The sequence below is a fragment of the Ambystoma mexicanum genome, chromosome 12 (assembly GCF_040938575.1).
Source record: "Ambystoma mexicanum isolate Mex_15411 chromosome 12, UKY_AmexF1_1, whole genome shotgun sequence".
Lineage (NCBI taxonomy): Eukaryota > Metazoa > Chordata > Amphibia > Caudata > Ambystomatidae > Ambystoma > Ambystoma mexicanum.
In genome coordinates this window covers 42,986,535-43,006,106 of record NC_090936.1, presented here as the reverse complement: position 1 = coordinate 43,006,106, position 19,572 = coordinate 42,986,535, and the positions used below count along the sequence as shown (strand labels likewise).

The 19,572-nt window shown below is 48.9% G+C and overlaps 1 protein-coding gene across 4 annotated transcripts in view; it reads right to left on the bottom strand.

The window, feature by feature from the left end:
• The window catches only part of DOCK4 (dedicator of cytokinesis 4), a 2,129,281-nt gene that overhangs the window by 1,392,753 nt on the left and 716,956 nt on the right, over positions 1-19,572 (bottom strand). For all 4 annotated transcript variants that reach the window (XM_069627915.1, XM_069627916.1, XM_069627917.1 and 1 more), the window contains exon 12: positions 13,868-13,956. In XM_069627915.1, the coding sequence (XP_069484016.1) occupies positions 13,868-13,956 (89 nt within the window). The remainder of the gene's footprint in view (positions 1-13,867; positions 13,957-19,572) is intronic.

Sequence of the window (19,572 nt, the reverse complement as noted above, 5' to 3'; positions counted from 1 at the left end):
TTTCACTCATAGTTGTTGACCCCCAGTCTGCTGAGCCTGTCCACTTCTAGGTTGGACTCCCTCAGCAGATGGATCGTTCAGAGCCATATGTTGTTGGCCAAGGCCCATTCCCATATCTCAATGGTTAGGCTTCACAGCAGTGGTGTACTGGTGCCCCCTGTTTGTTGAGGTAGTACATGCAGATAGCGCTGTCTGACTGAATACAGACTGGGCTGTTGATGATCCGGAGGAAAGCTTTCAGAGCTAGCCACATGGCCATCATTTCGAGCCAATTGATGTGCTTGTCCGTGGCTTCCCATCCCTCTGTAGGCTGGAGAGGAGACTTCTTGAAGTTGATGGAGAACCCTGGTTCGTAGAGCGTATGTATCAGCCTGGCTGCTGTGTTCTCGACTCCCACTGGCGATTCCGTTCGAACCAGCCAGTCGTCGAGGAAGGGGTAGACATGGTGGCCCTCCGACCAGAGCAGCGCCGCCACAGCATTCATTAATCTCGTAAACACCCTTAGGCTGAATTGAGACCGAATAGGAGAACCTAGTATTGGGAGTGGAAAACCATGACCTGAAACCGTAGGAAGGAGCAACGGGCCTGCCAAATTGGGACGTGTAGGTATGCAACCTTCAGATCCAGGGAGCACATCCAGTCTCCCCCCAAACAGGGGCTTTGCTATCAATGCTGGCATCACCATCTTGAACTTTTGAAGGGATAGGTAAAGGTTTAAGGCTGACAGATCGAGGACAACTTGCAGGCCTGCCTGGTTCTTCTTCAGTATTGCGAAGATGCAAGAGTAAAATTCCAATCCTTGTTGTGAGGGTGGAACTTCCTCTACTGCCTCGCTCACTACTAGAGAGTGGATCTCCGCAAGGAGAGATGGTGTTCCAATATGCGGGAGTGGGGGGGCAAGGGGGCCTTGTGGTAAGGGAATGCGGAAGCCCTGAGAAACCACTCAGAGTATCCTCAGGTCTGTGAATCATGTCCGCCAGGATTGAAAGTGAAGGGCAAGCCTGCCCACCACCAAAGAGCTGTGGATCCTGAAGACCCTGACACTGCTTCTTTCCCTCTGAGGTTGGTGTCTGGGAGGGGTACTGGAAGCCCTGTGCATAGTATTCTGCGGTTTACGCCGGTGTTGGCTGGGAGAACTGTCGGGCTGTCTAGTGCGGCGGTACTGGAAGTCCCTGAAACCACCAAAGGTATGACCTCTGTCAGACCGCGACTGGCCCTGGCCAAAGCTCTTAGAGGCTGGATTTGCAAGTATAGCTGGTCTTTTTCTTGTCCAACTCATCATCAGTGTAAGAGTGGAACAAGTCCCCTCCCTCAAACGGTAGGTTGAGAATACGGCATGAACATCTGAATTAAATCTAGTGGCCTTGAACCACGCAGTCAGCCTCATGTATGTAGCCACACATATGACCCTGCCTGCTGTGTCGATGTGAACCAGAGATGATTCCATTAGGTCTTGAGCCACTATTTTTGCTTCTGCAAGACCGGCCCGGAACCGAGCCTGCCTGTGAACTGAGAAGTCCGGGAGGAAGTTGACAATCTCCCTCCACAGTTTCTAATTCACGGCAGCTAGCATGGCATCTGCTCTTGCTTGACGTAGGTGGAGAGTGGCATTGGTGCATACCTTCTTTCCATAGGCTTCAAGGACCTTCTCCTCCTTGCCTAAAAGTGCTGAAGTGGACGTCTGAGGCTTAGCATACATTGACACTGCCGCAATCACTGATGATTGAAGTTGTGGGTGCACGGACAGGATGAGAGAATCGCCCTTTGCTTTGCTGTATTTAGCATCTCGTGTTTGTTGGTTGGCTGCATGGAATGGGGTTTTGCCCAACCCTTCTTTGCCAGGCCCTTCACATCCATACATTTGTAAAGGTATGACCGATTTTGTGGCGGAGTGGATGGCAAGTACCTGCGCTAGGACCCCCGCCTGTGGCTGCTCTTTATATGGCTATGCAATTCCTAGGTACTGTGCAACTACGGCGAAGCTTTCATGGAAATCCGTTGCAGAGAAGGTGTCTCCATCCTCCTCATCATATGTGTTGCCAGCTGTGTCTTGCAGGTCTGTGGAGTCTGCTGGTGGTGTATTTAGGAGAGCCGCTGGAGGCTGAGCAGCGCTGTTAGGCTGAGCGGTGGGCTGCAATGAGTCCACCACGTTACTTGGGACTGGGGGCTGTACCGTAGTCGGAGGCTGTACTGGAGTCTGTGGTGTTTGGACTGGAGCTGGCTGCTGCGGGAGCACAGGCTGAACCATGTCCTGAATGATTCCCTTGAGAATATTCCCCATTTGTGGGGATTTCATGAGTGCGGAATTTGTCAAAAAACGCTCTACACATGCTGGTGAAGCGCACTCCTGCATTGGTACAGCCGTGTGGGTCGGGATGTTGGGCTGAGTTCTCCCGGCGCCATGCCTTCTCTGGGCATAGCCTGTGTCTGTGTAGCACCCTAGCCCCAATGTGGTCGTGTAGGAGGTACACCGTGTGTCCAAAGGAGACAATTCCACTCTTGGGGTGAAATCCTGCCTTTGGTGCTCGCTGGAAAGGAGTGCTTCCGGATGACCCACCATTATGTCTGGCTGCACTGCCATTTTGTCTTGTACTGGATGAGTGTGGTCTACTGTACTGGCTCTGGCATCCGCCTGTTTGCTACAGCACGTAGGTTCGGACCTGCCTTGCACCTCAGGTGTGGACCTGGGAGGCTGTTTACCCTGGGACATGTTGCCGGTAGTGCTTTCTGTACTGCGTTCAGTTGCCCCCTCAGGCTTGTGATTCCCCAGTACAAGAGCCGTCTGGGCCCTTAGCACAGGGCAGGAACCGGGAGGATCCGTGGACCCTTCAGCCGTGTGGCTGGTAGCTTTAAGAGCCTAAGTACACTTGCTGGTAGCAGAGCCTGATAGGCCCCTCTGTTTGGTCGCCTCCATGGGAAGGAGTTAACCTTACAAGGTGCTTTAGAGAACAGAATACTTACCTTATATTTGGTCTTCCTACGTACATACTACTTGATATGCTCTGGTGGTGATCAGGAGAACAGCTCCCTTCACCTGGCCAGCCGGTTCTTTAGTGACTGGGGAGTAAGAGCGTTACACAGCGAACAGCCGTGGTCTTCATCAAGGCACAAGAAGCAGAGCGCGTGCGAGTCCGACGTAGGAAAGGATCCGTCACAAGCCAGGGACCTACTAAAGCCCATCGCAGCTGACATGCGCCGGGTAGGGGCGAGGCACCGGAGGACAGTGTATTTATATCTCTATAACAACAGGCACCGGAGGACAGTGTATTTATATCTCTATAACAACATTCAATAGTTATTACAGAATACAATAAAGGAACAAATATCCCTGGGGAAGACTCTGACCGCGTGGAATCACGAGGGGAAAAAGGGCCTCAACCACATCGTAGGTGAAACAGGTGTGCTCCCATTGACACGGAAAAGAGGACCGAGTGGGGCGCCGGTGGGTGGATTCAAGAGAGTACATGCTCCTGGACCCGAGCCCCCACGCGAAACCCAATTTAAAGGGGAAAGACAGTTTTTTCTGGTGAAAAAGGTTGTGTTCCTGTCCCTAGCGAGGCATGGCCATGCAGTATGGAGGAACGGTTGCAGGACATAGGAGTAATGTTATGTTATAAGATATTTACACCACACACTATTCACCACCTCAGTGGTCCCTTGGCGCTATGGCAGATCTGCAAAGAACGAAGGTAGGGTAGTTAGTACGACTGAGAGGGAGAAAGCGCAAAAGAACTGTGATGTGCTGTTGGCAGCTTCAGTTCAGTTTACACCGTTCGCTGAACGTAGGAGTGATTTTTCATGGGGTAGTTGTCATGTGCTATTGTGCGAGGCTATGTGCTGTTTGATTCGTTGTTGTGGTGTAGTGAAATGTGTGCAGTTTGTTTTGCTGTATAGGTATGGTTGTGCGTTGTTTAGAGTTTGAGAGGTGTAAGCATAGGTGTGAGTTTTTTTGTGGGTTGGTTAGTGGCCACTCTTTCCCCTTCATCTCTAATGCCCTTTGTCTGTGGTTCAACATAGGATGAGCACATCTTTCTCTCTAGCCTCTGGTAGGTCCCTCCATGGAACAGGGGGCACCCGGGTCTCCCTTTCACTCAGAAGTCTCTCCACCCCCCTGCACCTTGACGTGGTTCGGTCGAGTTCTCCGTCTTGCCATTTGCGTGTTCATTCCGAGGGGTCTGGGGGTGTTGCTCATTCATTTTCATCCGGTTCTGAGTTTAAGGTGGTCCTTCACGTTTCATATTTCTCTCGGGAGGGAGTTCCAAATGTTTACGGCTAGGCAAGAGAATGCTGATCCACCAAGTCTTTTCCTTGTGTATGGTTTAGGCTCCAGGCGGATGTCATTGCTGGATCTGTTTTCTGGTCGGCTGGTAAATGGCGATTTTCTTTTGTACGAATTCTGCTCATTGGCCGTGGATTGCTGTGTGTTATGCACATTGTTTTGAATGTGATTACATTTTTGACTGGCAGCCAATGTAGCATCTTTAGTGCTGGAGTGATGTGATCCCTTTGTGAGAGTTCTGTATACGTTGCAGTTTCTCCAATAGATAATCGAGCATTCCGAGCTATAGGCTGTTGGCATAGTCTATCCTGGACATGATGAGGAAGATGATGGTCAGTGTTTCATGTGTGAAGGAGAGGAATGGTAGAATCCTTTTGATTGTGTGCAGGTGGAAGAAGCATTTCTTGATTATTGCTTTTACTTGTGGTTCTAGGATAAGCTTGTTGTCCATCAGGAGTCCAAGATTTTTGATAATTTTGGATGGTGTGGGTGCTGTTGCTAGTTCTGTGGGCCATGGGATGTATTGGTTGCTTCCCTGGTTTTTGGCTATAATCATGATTTCTGTCTTCCCTGGGTTGACTTAGAGACTGTTTGTGCTCATCCTTCTTTGAGACGGTCTACTAGCCTTGTGTTCTCTCCTTGTACATCATTGATTTTGCAGATGCTTTGATGAAGCTGTGCCTTTTAATGAGGTTGATTAGTGGAGTCATGTAGATGTTGAAGAGGAGTGGGATAGGGAGGATCCTTGTCGTACTCCATAGGTGGTGTCCCACCGCACAGATTTGAATGTTTTTTTCCATACTGCTTTTGTTCTTTCAGATAGGGTCAGGGACTTGACCCTGTGATGGGGCGATGGAGACCCCCCTCAACTTGGGGCAGGAGGCCTACCAGGGTTTTTACCAGAGTTATTCATGCCACAGAGGCAGGGTGAGGGAGTTGTGAGACAGCTGGACCCATTCCCTCCCTCCCCCCTTGTGTCTTGTTGCAAGTGGAGGGGCTACCACTATCAGTCACCCAATGCCTAATATATCCCATTCTGGGCAGAATTCTCCCTTTTCTCTTTTACTGTACAGAACTACAACATCCAGAAACCCATGCAGCAGAAACCGAATTACCGGGCCAACGAGAGAGTGATGTGGTGAGACACACAGAGTCTGCAGAAAACAGCTTACCATACAACAGCAACATGGACAGTTCACTGCTGTGAAATAATACGTTTGCAGTGAGCAAACAGCTCGTAGAGCAGCCAGCAAATAACCCCAGCAGACGCGCATTGGGAAAAAAGCGGTGTTGCTAACCGGACCTTTTAAAGCTGTTCACCTGTGTAACCCGGCCCCTGAGGAAAAGACAGGTGGTGACTGGTCCTTATGAGATTATGAGAAGGTGAGCACTTTGGCCAATGGAAAATGGGGTGGGGAAGGGAGTCAATCAAGGAACTTGAACGATAGCACTATAAAAGCAAAAAGGAAGGACACGCTAAGTGTGGTTTGTTTGGATGAGGTCAGGTGGAGTGGAAACAGACCAAAAGACCAAGCAAAGGAAGTATGGTGGAATAGACAGGCAAATAATTGGGAGGAGGAGAAAAGAGAGACACCCGAGTATAAGAGTGCGTGCATGGTTGTTGAGCGATGTGAGTGAGGATTAAAGAAAGAGTAAGTGAGTGAGAAGAGTGTTTGAGAGAGTAAAAAGGGGTGAATGTACGTGGGAGGGCAGGAGGGGAAGACAACAGAGTAGTGGAAAGTAGAGGGGAGAGTAGAGAGAGGACTGTGTACTTTAGAGTAGGGGGGAAAGAAAGGATATCGCTGATGTGATAAATCAGTAATGATTCCCACAGAAATCCTGGCCGTGACCCTTCTCATGTGGCTAGGGAAAGGCAGACGCTCTCTGATCCCAATTCTGGTGGTAGTGTTCTGCGGGAGGATCACATGAGGGGGGAAAGCAGGTCAGGAGGCCAGATGTGATTGAAGTAGTAGGCGTGGCATGGACGTAAACCAGGTAGAAGTTGATGAAGTGCTGTGAAGTGGTGTTAACAAATTATCCTCACAAACTTTCATTGCTGAAGCAAGAACTGTGTAAAGCTGCTGCATAAGTGTTACATTTGTCCAGAAATTATAGCTTGCTGCAAAAGCATCCTGCCAAAGACAATTTTTGTTACTATTAATGAACTATGGAGATATTCTTAGTTTATGTGAAGAAGATTGCTTTGGGCCTTGGGCGCTAGCCCTTAAATGCACCGGTAACGGTATTACCGCCTGGAATACCCCTCCGCCCGATCATGACCAGGCAAAATTAGTGCCGGGGCAAAAAGGGACCGGCATTAATAAAGCCGGCGGTAGCACAGCTGACGTTATCACAGCCGGCGGAAACTCTGCTGACAATGCAACGCGTTATCACATACCTATCACAACCCCATTTCCAGCTGTATTATCGGCCAAAAACCGGCGATAATACAGCTGGAATTATCCCCAGCCTCCAGATGGAGGTAAATTAACCCAATTGCCAGGAATAAAGCCACAGGTGCATACTATGCACACCAGAGGGCTACAAAAGACACACCCAGACCCCAAGCATACTTTTAAACACCATGATGCCATTCTCTGCTAGGAGCTTTGACATGCAGTTCCACATGCTGCAACTAGAGCTACAGATGCTGGACAACCAGGGCAGGGCACAGGGAGCACAGGGGGAATCAGGATGGAATGAGGAGGAGGAGACAAGCCCCTGCAAGGTGTGCACACATCCCCATGGTCAGGTTATCACCCTGGGCCCTCAGTGACACCCAGAAAGTAACTGAGTAACGTCTGGATCGGGGCAACCATCACTGAGCTGCTGGCCACGATACAAAATGACATTGGGAGAATGATTGCCAGCCGCACAGTGGTGCCCCCACTGGTCAAGCTGGTGGCAGTTCTGCAGTTCCTGGGGACGGGCACCGTCCAGCACTCTGTGGCCATGATGCATGGCATGGCCCAGTCGACATTCAGTGCAGTCCTGGGCCAGGTGCTGGATGCCCTGCTGCGCCATGTGAACCTGCACATGGCACTGCCCACCAGGCAGGCCCAGGTGAATGACCTCAAGGCACGGTTCTATGCTACCGAACAAGTGCCCAACGTCATTTCAGCCATCGACTGACCCCATGTTGCATTGGTTGCACCTCGGGCCTATGAGGGAGTCTTGAGGAACCGCAAGCACTACCATTCATTGAATGTGCGGATGACCTGTGGGCCTGACCTAAACGTTAGCCACTGCTGTGCCCGCTACCCTGGATCCACCCACGACTCCATGGTGCTACGCAACAGCACACTGCCGGCCTACATGGAGAGGGACAGGGGACAACGGACCTGGATAGTGGGTGAGTACAAACCCTGATAAAATTGCAGGTTTAAGCAGAAGTAAAAAAGGGGTTAGGGCTATCCCCACAGGAAGCATTGCATGGCAATAGGAAGCACAGTCAGCACCTCTGCAGTACCTGCACCATTAACGGGGGGCATCCAAGGGTGCATGGACATGGCCACCACACCTGGACCCACACATGGCGATGGGGACACATTGCTGCAAACACAGCAATACATCAGACCACAATGACCAGAATGCACCTGGAATATGCTGCAGCCCATCACCCAACAGCTAGTCCATCAAGGGCCCCAGATAGGAATCTGAAGTGAGAGGATACCACTCCCCATTCCCTACACTACTTTGTTAAATTAATACTGAGGAGTAAACATGTACATCAACATCATAGAGAGAGTATCCACTTAGTGCATTAAAACATGTATCAACTGTTAAATGAACATTTACCATCATCCAGTGATACAGGCACATCAAAAGACAAATGCCTACTTTCCCAGATCATGCAGTCATAACAGTAGCTACATCCTGTGCGACTCCATGCATCACTGGCCCAACTATATCCAAGGGGCGGTGCTGGCGGAACCCGGGGTACATGGCTCCCAGTGCCCCTTGCACGATAATTGAAGGGAATATTCCTACACCCTATCATAGGTCCAAGCGGTGAGTTGATGCCTATTCATGATGAGTACAAGTGACCCATGCACCCCCTTACCTGTAGTGCTGTGTCCACCCGTGCCACAGCAGCCATCCCATGTGCAGTCAACTGTCAGCCGCCACAGGACAGCCACCTCAGCAACACAGGATGCATGTACAGGACAAATAAGGCATGGCATGAAATTGGAAGGACGGACACCCATCACACATTGCATGGCCCTGTTGCTCACAGGAATGCCTACGGTGTGTTATCGCGTAATATTCTGAATCTGCAGACCCCATGCATGGTACAAATGCCTGATGTTGTCATCCCATCCCATGCAAGTGACGCTGGATACCGATAGCTCACATGGCTAATGACCCCTGTGCATGATCCTAGAACTCCACATGACCACGCCTACAACCATGCACACAGCCGGACACCTTATCCCTCTGCCTGAACCCTGTGAGGGATGCTGTATATGCCTCCACCACCATCCTCGTGCAGGCATTGTCCCTGGCTATGGTCTTCGTAGCACCCCTTATGGCACGGCTGATGGCACGGCTGATGGCCTTCACGCGCCTATTGTGTCCTCTGGCAAGGCCTGGAATCCTTAGCTGATGTGCCTCTATGACGTCAAGTCGCGCCATCACAGCAGGCACGGGACCAGTAGGGGTTGTTGGGGTGGGGCCGCGATGGCTCGGGCGGCTGTAGTGCCTGGGGCAGCTATATTGCCTGGTGGGGCTGCCTGATGATGAGGCATATGAGAGAGTGTGTCCTCGTCAGCCACTGGGGTGTGTAGGCGCGACGATAACGTGCCCGGCCGTGTGGCCTTGGGCTGTACACCTCCACACAGTCATTGCTCTCCGGTGGTGTGCTCATTCTCGACACTTGCCTGTGTTCAGGTGTGTGGACCGCAGCTGCCTGCTGGTCGTCGCTGCTTGCCCATACCTCCTCCTTTGTTGTTGATATTGCGGCTGCTTCAACAGACTCCTCCCGGTTGGGCCTGGTGGGTTGTGCCCTCAGTATTGGCGTGGACCTGGAGGGTTGGACCATTGCTGTTGGCGTGGCCCTAAAGGGTTGGGCCATTGCTGTTGACATGGCCCTGGAGTGTTTGGCCCTTGGTGGTGGCATGGCACTGCTGCGGTGTGAAGTGGTGGGGTGGGTCTTCTGCCTTGGTGTGCCCTGTTGGCCCCTTTGTGGGTTGCTGGTGGAGGCGTGGGTGGGCGCTCGATGGGATGGCCTGCTACCTCATCCTCCCTGGATGCCTCAGGTGATGCCTGCGTGCCTGTAGGGGACATAGGGGATGGCATCAGGTCACATTCGCTCAAGTGTTTTGGCATGCATTGCAGTTCTTACAGGTCCGGGGGGGTTGCACGGCACGGTTGGACTCAAGCGCGGGCCTCGCCTGCTTGCATTTTGCAATGGGTTGGTATCTATGGGGCATGGTGTGGGAGGGGGGACACACTAGCGAATGTGGCTTCCCAGTGGTTGCATGGCAGGGGTTGATAGTTGGCATGGGCATTTGTCTGGTAAGCATCTGGATTACAGAGCCAGCTGGCAATGATGCACTGCTGTACCCACGCCATGGCTTTGTTGCATGGCACTTGGATGTGTCCCTTGGCTGCCCTCCCCACAGCACTGGCTCACAGGGGTAGCCTAGGTGCACTGGCACATGGGTGCTGCTGTGGGTGCCAGTGGTGGCTCCCACACGCTGCACGCAGTCACAATGGATATCCACACTGGGAGATGGTGTGGGCTGTTCACATTTCATTTGGTATGGGGGAGGGGGGAGTGTTGACTCACCTTCGGCCTCCTGGGTGGCAATGCTGGCCTCCACTCCTCCGACTCCCTCTGTCCCTGCCATGTCGATGATGCTGCTGCACCGCTCCTCCCATGGCAAGAGTGGTGGTGATCCTCCTCCGGTTGCCATGCAGTTTGTCCGGTGCTGGGCTAGGATGCCCCTGACCCAGACCCGCAGGTTGTTGCAGCGCTTTCTGCAGTCTTCCCCATTCCTGGGGACACAGCCGACAGCAGACACCTTCTTGCTGATGACGCCCCAGATGTGGTTGCAGCGCTTTGAGCTTGTTTTTTTTGTTGGGCCTTGTATAGCTCCTCATGATGAGCGATCATCTCCTCCACAAGGACAATGAAATCAGACTCGCTAAATTTAGGTTTACGGATCCGATTTGGGGCACACTTGCCCCTTGCATGCTCCGGTGACATATTTTTGGTTCAGTTGCTCTGGATGGCTACCATGGGCTCCGATTTGTAATGGATTGTGATTTCCAAAATGGCCACCGTAGTGTTTCACATTCCGGCGGCGATGCATTTCCTCCACGCTATTAACGCGCGGTGTTAACGAGCAATGCCGGCGGCGCCAGCGCTATTTAGGCTGGGATTTCGACTGGGATTTCGGGCATTAGCATTATTTGTGTAGAGCGGTATTAGCGTATTAGCGTTTATGCCAGGAACATGTGCACGTGTCTGCAAACTCATGATATAATGGTTTCTGCACGACTAATTCTGTTGTTAACGCTAATAACTCTCGAAGTTAATAACACCTAGATACTGCACAACTCGTGATCAAGCCCTTTGACTCCTCCCTTCCCTTCTTTTTCACTAGATGTTCCTCCTTCTCTCTCCCAAATCGGTCATCTCTGTCCTCGCTCCACTGCCTTTGCTCGCCTCTCTTTTTATTTGCTGCCAACCTCTTAACCCTACACTTCCCTTGTGCTCGTTCTTCCGTTTATACTTTGTCCAGGTCTGTAATTGGGCTCATGAAAGAAAACAAGTAGCATCAGGGGCTGTTCCTTCGATTGGCAGGAAGCTGGACAAACAATGTTATCCTCATGTGATTACATTTGTTTCAGGGGCCACACTTAGGCTCTGTTATGACGGAGATATGAAGGTGATCTGCCATCTTGGAGTCAGGCAGTACTTTCCCCGTAGGCGCTCACCTCCACAATGGAGCTGTCGATCCGTGCAGTGGCTGAACTTCATTACCTGATTCCCTGCTTATTTGGGGGACCACAGTTTCATGATCTGTGGGTGGGGATGGCCAAATCTATTTAATAGTTGGACTTGGGACTCGAGGAGCCCTTTGAGGACAGCCCTAAATCCAATCACTTCCTGCAGTCTCCCTGCTTCTCCTTTCAGGCTGTATGCCACAATCTGAGAACCATAGGGAGGATTGCAAACAATGTGGAGGGCTGCGAATCATGCTGAGGACCATAAAGCAGGAGGCTAGGATTTAAGGAGCTAAATTGCAGCCACGGTTTTGAGGAGTTTGGGCAAAATGAGAACTGAAAGACTGTACCACTCAACATGGCTACCGATCAACAAATGAACACACTCATCAAGACATGCAACTATCAGATGAATCTTGTTTGCAACAGCACAACCTTCTAACCTACCTGCCTCGAATGTCCCTCTTTTAGGACATCATCCTTTCCAGGCTGGACTATGTCAACTCTCTCAACACCCCCCTCTTGCATACACATGTCACCAACGAACAAAGCATTCCAAATCAAGCTGCAAGGCCCAACATCAATCGTAAGTCATTCAACCGGATGTATACGATTTGGGCGTGGCACAATTATTCGCGGCAGAATTGACCGGGGTCAATTTGGCCACAAAGACAATTCTGCAGCGGCCAAATTTAAACCCCCATGTCCCCCAATACATTTCCGCACCCATCCCCGACCTACCCTTTTGGCATCCGCTCATCTTCTTACCCTGCCGTGTCAGATCCATCCCTCCTACGTGGGTCGGATCAGACGCCGTAGGGTCCTCTTTTCTTTTTTCTTTTTTTTCCCGCCCCCCACCTCCAAACCTCCGAAAGTGAGGGAGATGCCTGCTACACCCAAAGGCCATCACTACCAAACATGGGGAGTGAGGGACACCCCCGACCCCCCTGTTTGGTAGTGATTATACATGGGGAGTGGGGGGACACCCCCGCTCCCCATGTTTGGTAGTGATTATAGCTATAGCTATTGCCTATAGACTAGAGCCAGAGTCCTTATTCTATCCAAAACAGATTACTGCAGTGCCCTGTACCTAGATACCAATCAGCGTAATCCTAAAAAAGCTACAAATACTCCAAAACAATGCGCTCAGATCTGCAATGAATATCCCTAGATCTCACCATATATCTGAGCTGAGACGTAATGCGCGCTGGCTATCAGTCAATCACAGAATCGCATTCTAGACTCCATCACTCGCACACAAATGTCTCTCTAACTCAGCACAAAAATACCTGGCCGACAAATTCTCACGAAACATCTCAGACCGACCTATGAGGTCCTTACACTTACTCTGGCTCAAGGTACCAAGGTTCAAGCTACAGAAGGCAGACGGCAGTAACTTCCCTGTTCTAGCGGCTAAATTATGGAATACTCCTTTGCCCTAAGAGCAGAACCGTCATACTTTAGTTTCAGAAAATAAAAATTCAAACGTGGCTCCACACACAAGAGGCACCATAATTTCTTAATATATCTGCTACTTTGCACATGTCTTTACATATTTGCGATGCACTTTAACTACTCCTTTGTATTGACTCACTTTCTGTAATGTGTAATATTGTGTAACTTTAACAAATGCGCCCACATACCTTTGGGTTTGGTGCGCTACACAAATAAATAAATTACCCAATCTGATCGTTTCCAATCGATCGAATGGAACTGGCCGAATTCCGCCAGATTTACCATACGATCAATTGGAAACTATCAGTTTAGGAACTACCATTCAACCACATCACCCCTGCCTTGAAATTAATTTACTGACTTGCCGTCTCTGCTGTTATCACATTCAAGACCTTCTGCATTACTCAGAAAGCAATCCCCAACAAACTTCCTTCTTACATCCAGTCTCACATTAAGTGATACCAGCACTCGAGACATCCTCTCTCTTCCAGCTCCTCTTTGACTGTTGCACCAGGATTCCTCAAGGACCATGTCGGTGGTTGCCATTTTACGGTTGAGCCCCCAGTCGTCTGGAACTCTCTACCTACTCTTCATAAACACACTTGATTAACATTAAACACTGCTGCTACTTAAGAGATAGCCAAAAACGAATTTGTTCCACATGACCTATGGACTAAATCCTTCCCTTTCCCAACTCCTCTTCTTCAGCCTAACCTTTATCTATTTTCCTATTTCAGTGGTGATGTGCAGTCCATGTTGTCACTCTTACTCTGAATCGGCATTCAATCTACCCATCAAAGGACGATTAACCAATAAATAAATATCTAAATAGATTCATGAAGTCTCTGAAGAATATTATGGATGCAAAATGGATTGAAACATGTAGATGGCTTAGCAGTCCCATGTGAGTGAATTTTCTTTTTCCCGTCTCTGTTATTGTTTCTAAATTGTACATACTGTCACATTTGCATGAAAGGTCAAAGAGCCCACAAATGTTAAATAAATCAAACAAAACAAATCCCTGCCTGGTTCTGGAAATCGTTGTAAATCCTTCTGAAAGCGAACACATTCAAAACAACAGGTTTTGTGACATTATTTTCGAACATTATTTGTGACTACATAGCAAAGAACAGAAAAAACAAGGTTACAAAGAAGACTCTTTTGTTCAATGGCACTCACCAGCATTGGATCCAGCCAAGCTGTATCGAGCATTTTGCTTTTTTATAATATTTTCATGGATTTGGCACCATTCACTTTCAGTGTTGCACCTGTCAGTCAAAAAAAAGAAGAAATTATCCAATGTACGTAATTGTTTGACCACCACTTTCTGTACAACAATATTTTCTTCATACTGTGACAAATCTAGCAACATCGTCACCGATTCCCTGGAGGGAAGCTTCTTTTACGTAGCTAGGGAAAGGCAGAAGCTACTTGACTCTGACCCAGGGGGTGGCTGTCTGCAGGAGGACGACGTAGGGGTGGACACACTCCATGGAGACAGAAGAATACTGAATCTGAATAATCCTTCAGCTGCCATTCTTAATGATACCCAGGTGCCTTTGCAACATGCCTGAATGGCTTATTGTGATGTAGACAGAGAACTGTGTTCATGGCCAGGAACCTTTTTTAATCCCCTCCACCCCCTTGTAAAGTAGTGAGATGAGTAAGAGGGATGGAGTAATGAGGATGACCACAAGCTGTAAGCCAACGTCGCATTCTAGTCTTTGGAAAATGCTAACCAATGCTGTGACATTGAAAACTGACACAGCTGAACAAAAAGAGAGAGAGACAGTGACTGCTGCTGAATTCAACATGCTGGTTGGGACAACGGAAGCAAGCAGACTGCAGGACGCAGCACAGAGGCTGGCGAGAATGGCGTGTAGAGAAACTGAACAGAGAGAAGTTTGCTGCATTATTGCTATGGGCGGCTGGAGCTACCAAAAGCAGAGGAAGGCACAGCGGGAACCAAGCGGCAACTGGGACACACTCCGAGTCAGCGGGACAAGAGCAAAGTAGGCAGCGAAACGCCAAAGCCACCAGTGAAGACCGGTAAACCCAGGGAGAATGAATGGGACACCGGGGCACTTCCGAGTGAACGCTGTGTACCATTGACAGCGCGATAGAGTGTAATTAAAGGAACTGCAATAGTTCATACGAATACGAACATTGTTAAGAAAGGGTCAGTGACCCAGTAGTACTTGAAAAGCATTATTTCCTGGATGCAAGAGAGAGTGACTTGAGAACGGAAACCCCTGGCAGGATAGTGAACCATGTAAACAGTGAGTGTCGGACCCACACTCATGAAAGGACATCCCTGACAGGAAAGTAAACCAATCAGTGTACAAAGCTTGGATCTGCACCCAAATGTGATACCATGGCAGGAGAGTAAAACATGGGTAAGAAGAGAAGTGAGAAAACGGAGAGATAAAAACCTTGCCCTGAAATTGTGGAATAGTGATAACCAATATAAAAAAAGGGAAGAATCATACCCCTTTTAAGGATAAGTAACAAAGTTGTGAATACCTTGGCATGAGAGTACACCAGGGTAGAAGAAGGATTGAGAAAGCCCAGAGGTCAAGACCCCTCTCCTTGAAATTGTGAAACAGTGGCCATCAATACAAAAAGAGACGAATCATACCTCTTTCAAAGATAATTGAGACCCAGACAATGAGAGAAGTAATAAAGCTGCAAGTACCCTGGAAGGAGAGTTCGCCAAGGGTAGGAAAAGGACGGAGAAAGCTTAGGGGTAAAAACAATCCATGAAATAGTGGAACAGTGACAATCAATGGAAAAGGGAAGAACTATACCCCTTTAAGGATAACTGAGATCCAGAGAGTGAGAGATTGAAACATTCAAAAGAACTGTGTGCTTAAGGGAGACTCGAGAGAGGAGTTATCCCCCTTGAAACTGTGAAGTAAAACATGAAAGCAGGGGAAGCGTCATCCCCCTGTGAAGCAGTGGAACATTATGGACTGTTTCCGGAAGTACCGGATAGACAGTGGAAGACCAGAAGAAACATAGGGCGAGGGATGAGCCTTTTTCCTGGTGGAACTGTATTCCTTTTCTTTTCTGCACCTTAGAACTGTATGTTTTGGAACTTTGAAAAAAAGCTATAAGTGTATAGCTTACAGAAATCCCTGTGTTGCACATTATAGAGTTTGGTGTACAAGGGTCGGTTTAGGGTTTTTGGACACAGGACTGAGGATGCTTTTTGGTTGAAAATCTTGACACAGACAGCCCTTCGTTTTGCTGAGGCAGGAAAACCCCTCATAGAGTTAGGGCAAGGTAGGATTTTCTCCCAACCCTTTCTTCATCTTATCAAAAGTCCATTACCAAAAATGCCACTGTTTCCGACTCTTAGGGCCTCATTACGAGGTGGGCGGTAAGGGATTACCGGCACCGGTAAGGGCACCGGTGCCGGTAATCCCTTACCGCCCTACTACGAGGTCCCTTAGCGGGTCCCTTCCATAACGCCTGGTTTTACCAGGCGTTATGGAAGGGACCCGTTAAGGGATTTCAGAGGGACTTCAGAGCTAATAACGGTACCGCAGTTTGCAGTACCGTTATTAGCACCTTCCCCCTTCCCATTGAGCCCTATGGGGGCTGAAATGGGAATGGGGAATGTTTTTTTCAATGGGGACTTACCGGTCCCGCAAAGGTCGGAATAGACCGATAAGTCCCCATTCAACGCTAAAAGCGCCATGACTACCTCCAACCTCGTAATGAGGCCCTTACTCTTGATCCCTTGCAATATCCTCTTAGGCAAGATTTTCTTTTTGCACCTCCATATATAGTGATATTTTTCTCTTGCACTTTTGCATTTACCACGATGGGCTACTAACGGTGGGTAGTACCCTAAAATTACTGTGTGATGAGAATTTTGCTCGTTCTTTGGCCATATATAGCTGTTGCTTTCATGGGCAAGTGGGTTTTGTGATCCAGAGGAGGGGGCTGGAACTGTTTGATCCCAGTCAGCATCCTTTGACACCAGAAAGTCTTTTGCTGGACAAATGTAATGACCAGTGGTTGTTCAGGATTGGGCAACCCTGGGCTGTTTGAATGTTGCAGATCCTTACCATTGGTGGGCTTGGGATAGCTTCCAGCCTGAACCTTGTATAAAAGGAGGGCTCCTGCAGCTATTGTCAGTTCACTGTTGGTACCAAGACTGCTACAAAAGAAGAGCAGGCCGATGATGACGACTCCTACAGCTTAACAACATGGACTACAGTAATTAGCCCGGTGACTACCTGCTCCTCTGCCTGATCTCATTAGACCCCGAGTGCTTTGACCCCTGGAATGGTGGGAACAACCTGTCTCGACCTTTGCTCGCAGATCCATGCATTGGAATCCTTCGGAAGTCTGACTGGATCACCCGGTGGACTGATCAGCGCCCTTTTGGGCACCCGCGCTGCTGCCATCGCCGTTCCGAGCAGAGTCTTTGGACTCATAGGATCTTTAGCATATGCCAAAAGACACTTGTCCTTGCATTTTCAGCCTGGGACTGCTTCTGTGTTCACCGCTGTAAGATCACCTGTCGCCACCTGACTGTAGGGACCTCTTCTGAAACAAATCCTTCTACAATCCTGTGAGGTATCCTGAAGGGTCTGCACTGCCAAGGTCTGCATCTTTTCTTTGTTTGAGGGTCTTCTTCAAGAGGCTCCCTGCAAGAGTCTGAGATCCGTGAGTAGCTCCTGACACGAAAAGTGACATCTGCACCTGCAACCCCTGGGCACCCTGCACCCGCGACCCCTATGCTCCCCTCACCCAAACCAAGGATAGAAGATTGTAGCCCTGGCGAATTCCAGAACACCTTTATAGTCACCTGGAAGAATCGGAGTCAGGGGGTAAGTGAACATACCTGTTTCTGTCCCCCCGTCCGCTCATACGGTAACATTGGGTGTAGAGTCCTTGTACCTGAACCTCCCCTTGCCTGGCCTTTGGTTGTCAAACTGGGCTAAGGATCCTTTCCTAGGACTCACCTTGAGAACAGGACAGAGTGACATACTTACCTAACTTGAAGTAAACAATTGCCTTACTTTAAATAACTTTTCAATCACCACCAGAGCCCACTGCATCAGTTCTGAAATACCTTCCCCGGAGAAACCATAGTCAAACTTGTGACTTTTTGGACACAAGGCCTCATACATCTTAGGGATGGACTTCATTAGGCAGAGGGAACTGGGTTTGTGATTTTTCTATCTAATCGAACTATTTTTCCTGCATTTAATTACTGACCTGTATTTAATGAATATGTAATCTTATTTCTAAGGGTGAATGTATATATGTGATATATGGTTTTTGATTACATTGCTTATCTGTTTTTCTTATGCTTAGTGTGTTCAGAAAGGCCTAATAAATAATTGTATTTTCACATACTTAAAGGAATGGTTCGGTCAAAAATGTTTATTTCCCCTACGGGTCAGCCATGTGTTTTTAAGCCTAAGTCGCTCAATTTTAGAAAAATTTCCTATGGACCTTACCCGAGTTTTCATCCATTAAACGCACGCGAAAACAGGCACCAGGGAGCTGCCATTTTGTGATAATCCTATCATTTCCCCCATCGCCCTGGCTGACCTGCTTTTGCGGCACTAAATCATATCCCCCGCCCCTGAGCCTGTCATCAGCAGACGCGTACCGCCCATTTCACAACGCCAAAGCACGTCTCGTGTCAACATTCGCTGCGCTTCAGCTAATGACGTGTCACCATGGAAATGGCAGGACGCCTCTTTCCTCAATAAGTATAAACAGACCGTTTCACAACACACAGCAGCAGATTTTCGATTCCATTCCTCTCTCTGTGTTACTTTGAGTATTCTGTGACTCGTCTCTGTGCTCTGGTCAGCTACCTTCGTTGCTTGTAGCCCGTGTGGACAGATACCAGTACCACCGCTATCAATTATTTTAGTTTGTGCAACACACGATGGATACAATAATGCCCTACATGTACGAGCCCGAGTATACCGAGGAGGAACTACTGGAAAGGGAAACACGCGAAAACGATGGAGCTTCGGACAGCAGTTGGCAGGACGAATCAACGGATGAAGACACTGGACCTAGTCGCATGGACGGTGTTTCCACCTGGTGCACATGCAATCGGTGCGAGCTAATGCCGACCGAGGAGGAGAACTGCTGCTGCTGTGAAAACTCGGGATGCGTGGCCTACATTTCGGAAGGCGAGCCACGACCGCAATGCATCACCGAGCTGCCAGACTTCAGGGCAGCCTGCCTCACACGGTCCGTGTTGAGGATAATGATGGTGCTTATGCACGAACTTCGCGCAACTGTTCGTCCTCATAATCCGAGTAACGAGTAAGTATCCTCTGCTTGTCATGCCACTCCCATTTCATGGTCTTCTACTATATCTAAAATTACATCTACATATCATTGTAACGCATGAAAGTCTTTCAATAGTGTGCAGTGTCTAGATAGCATTTGTCCGAGCAGAATGCCATTAGTTACAAGAATTGTCATTGACAACAAACGTTTATTAAACTTATCTTGGTCATTTAAAAACAGTTTGTTTCATTCCTTTTCACAGGTGGTACAGGCTGGTGGCCTATCGTTCCTTTACATGGTGGCTTCACAGGAGGCTTGGACACCGCGTTCAAAGAGTGATAGCCGCCTGTGCCGTTCGTGCCATAAGAGAAACGTTCCCGAGTGACAGCGGTCAGTACAGGGGATTTTCTCTCGCTGTGCTGCAACCTGAACTGTACAATGTGTAAACTTTTGTATTTTTGTGTCATCAAAATAAGCTACAAAATAAAACACCACATATATTTTAACAACGGTTGTTTCGATTTTTTAAATCATTCAAGTGTGTCTCCATTCAAGGATGGACGTCAGACACCTGTGCTCGGAATGGGTGAAGTTCAGGTCGCTGTGAA